The 1,003-nt window shown below is 37.4% G+C and overlaps 1 protein-coding gene across 1 annotated transcript; it reads right to left on the reverse strand.

The window, feature by feature from the left end:
- Positions 1–6: 6 nt before the first annotated feature.
- Positions 7–997, reverse strand: LOC107475870 (protein FANTASTIC FOUR 2-like). Its single transcript, XM_016095543.3, has one exon. The coding sequence runs from the start codon at positions 871–873 to the stop codon at positions 106–108; it is 768 nt and encodes a 255-aa protein (XP_015951029.1). The 5' UTR covers positions 874–997; the 3' UTR covers positions 7–105.
- Positions 998–1,003: the final 6 nt, after the last annotated feature.

Raw genomic sequence — 1,003 nt, forward strand, 5'->3', positions numbered from 1 at the left:
TTAAGTGTTAATCCACTAAATGAGATCGATTACATAGATTAAAATCTATATAAATATCTCATTATTATAAACTAAGCCTATAATAATAATAATAATAATTGATGCTCAAAGACACAAAGAAAAAGTGGGGAACTCAAAGTAGGCATCACTAAAAATGTCTCTATTCCTGCCACTTGCCTTGCACCTTGTTGGAGTCCTAAACTTTGTTGGAATCCCAATTTCATCATCAACAACCTCAACACATCCAACACACTTTTCCAACTCTTCTTCATCAACACATGCTTCATTGTTAAGTGTTTCAACTTCTTCTTCTACTTCTTCTTCAACTCCATCATCATCACCACAATTTGATTCAACACTCTCAAAAAGACTCAACCTAAGCCTTCCCTCGCTGCGCTCGGCGCGAAAATACGGCTGAGAAGGAGTTGTTACTGCCTCCAAAATCAGCCTACCATTTTCGCGACGAGGGCGGACGTGCAACCCTCCAAAATCAGTTATTGATGTCAATGGAGGAGGAAAAGTGTTGCCACATTTCTTGTTATTATTCAACCTTTTATTAGGCTCAAAACAATTTGTGTCAAGTTCCACCGAAGTGTTGCTATTTTCCATGAAACCGTTGCTATTATTTTCCAATGAAAACAATGACATTTCATCACCTTTGCTTTTACTTCCACTTTCACATCCTAAGTTTTCAGTGCACATTTCCAAGCTCTTAGCACTTAGCATTGATGAAGAAGAACACTTAGATTTTGGGAGAACATAAACACTATCTTCATCTTTGTTGCCACAATGAGAATTGTTGGAGAGGGATTCAATGAAACTCCATGTGCATTTCCCACCTTCTTCAGAGGAATCTTCTTTGGACATTTTCATGTCAAGTTTATTATTGTTTGAGATGTTACCTGAATTTGGTTTTGAGAATGAGGCAATGGTGCTATCATCATTGCTACTATTGTTAGGCCATTCGGATTTCGGAGAAATTTTAAACCCTTGTGTAGCCAAT

Source organism: Arachis duranensis, chromosome 2 (genome assembly GCF_000817695.3).
Source record: "Arachis duranensis cultivar V14167 chromosome 2, aradu.V14167.gnm2.J7QH, whole genome shotgun sequence".
Classification (NCBI taxonomy): Eukaryota; Viridiplantae; Streptophyta; class Magnoliopsida; order Fabales; family Fabaceae; genus Arachis; species Arachis duranensis.

Coding starts and splice junctions, on each gene's coding strand:
- LOC107475870 (XM_016095543.3), bottom strand. CDS start 873: ATGAAAATGTCCAAAGAAGATTCCTCTGAAGAAGGTGGGAAATGCACA.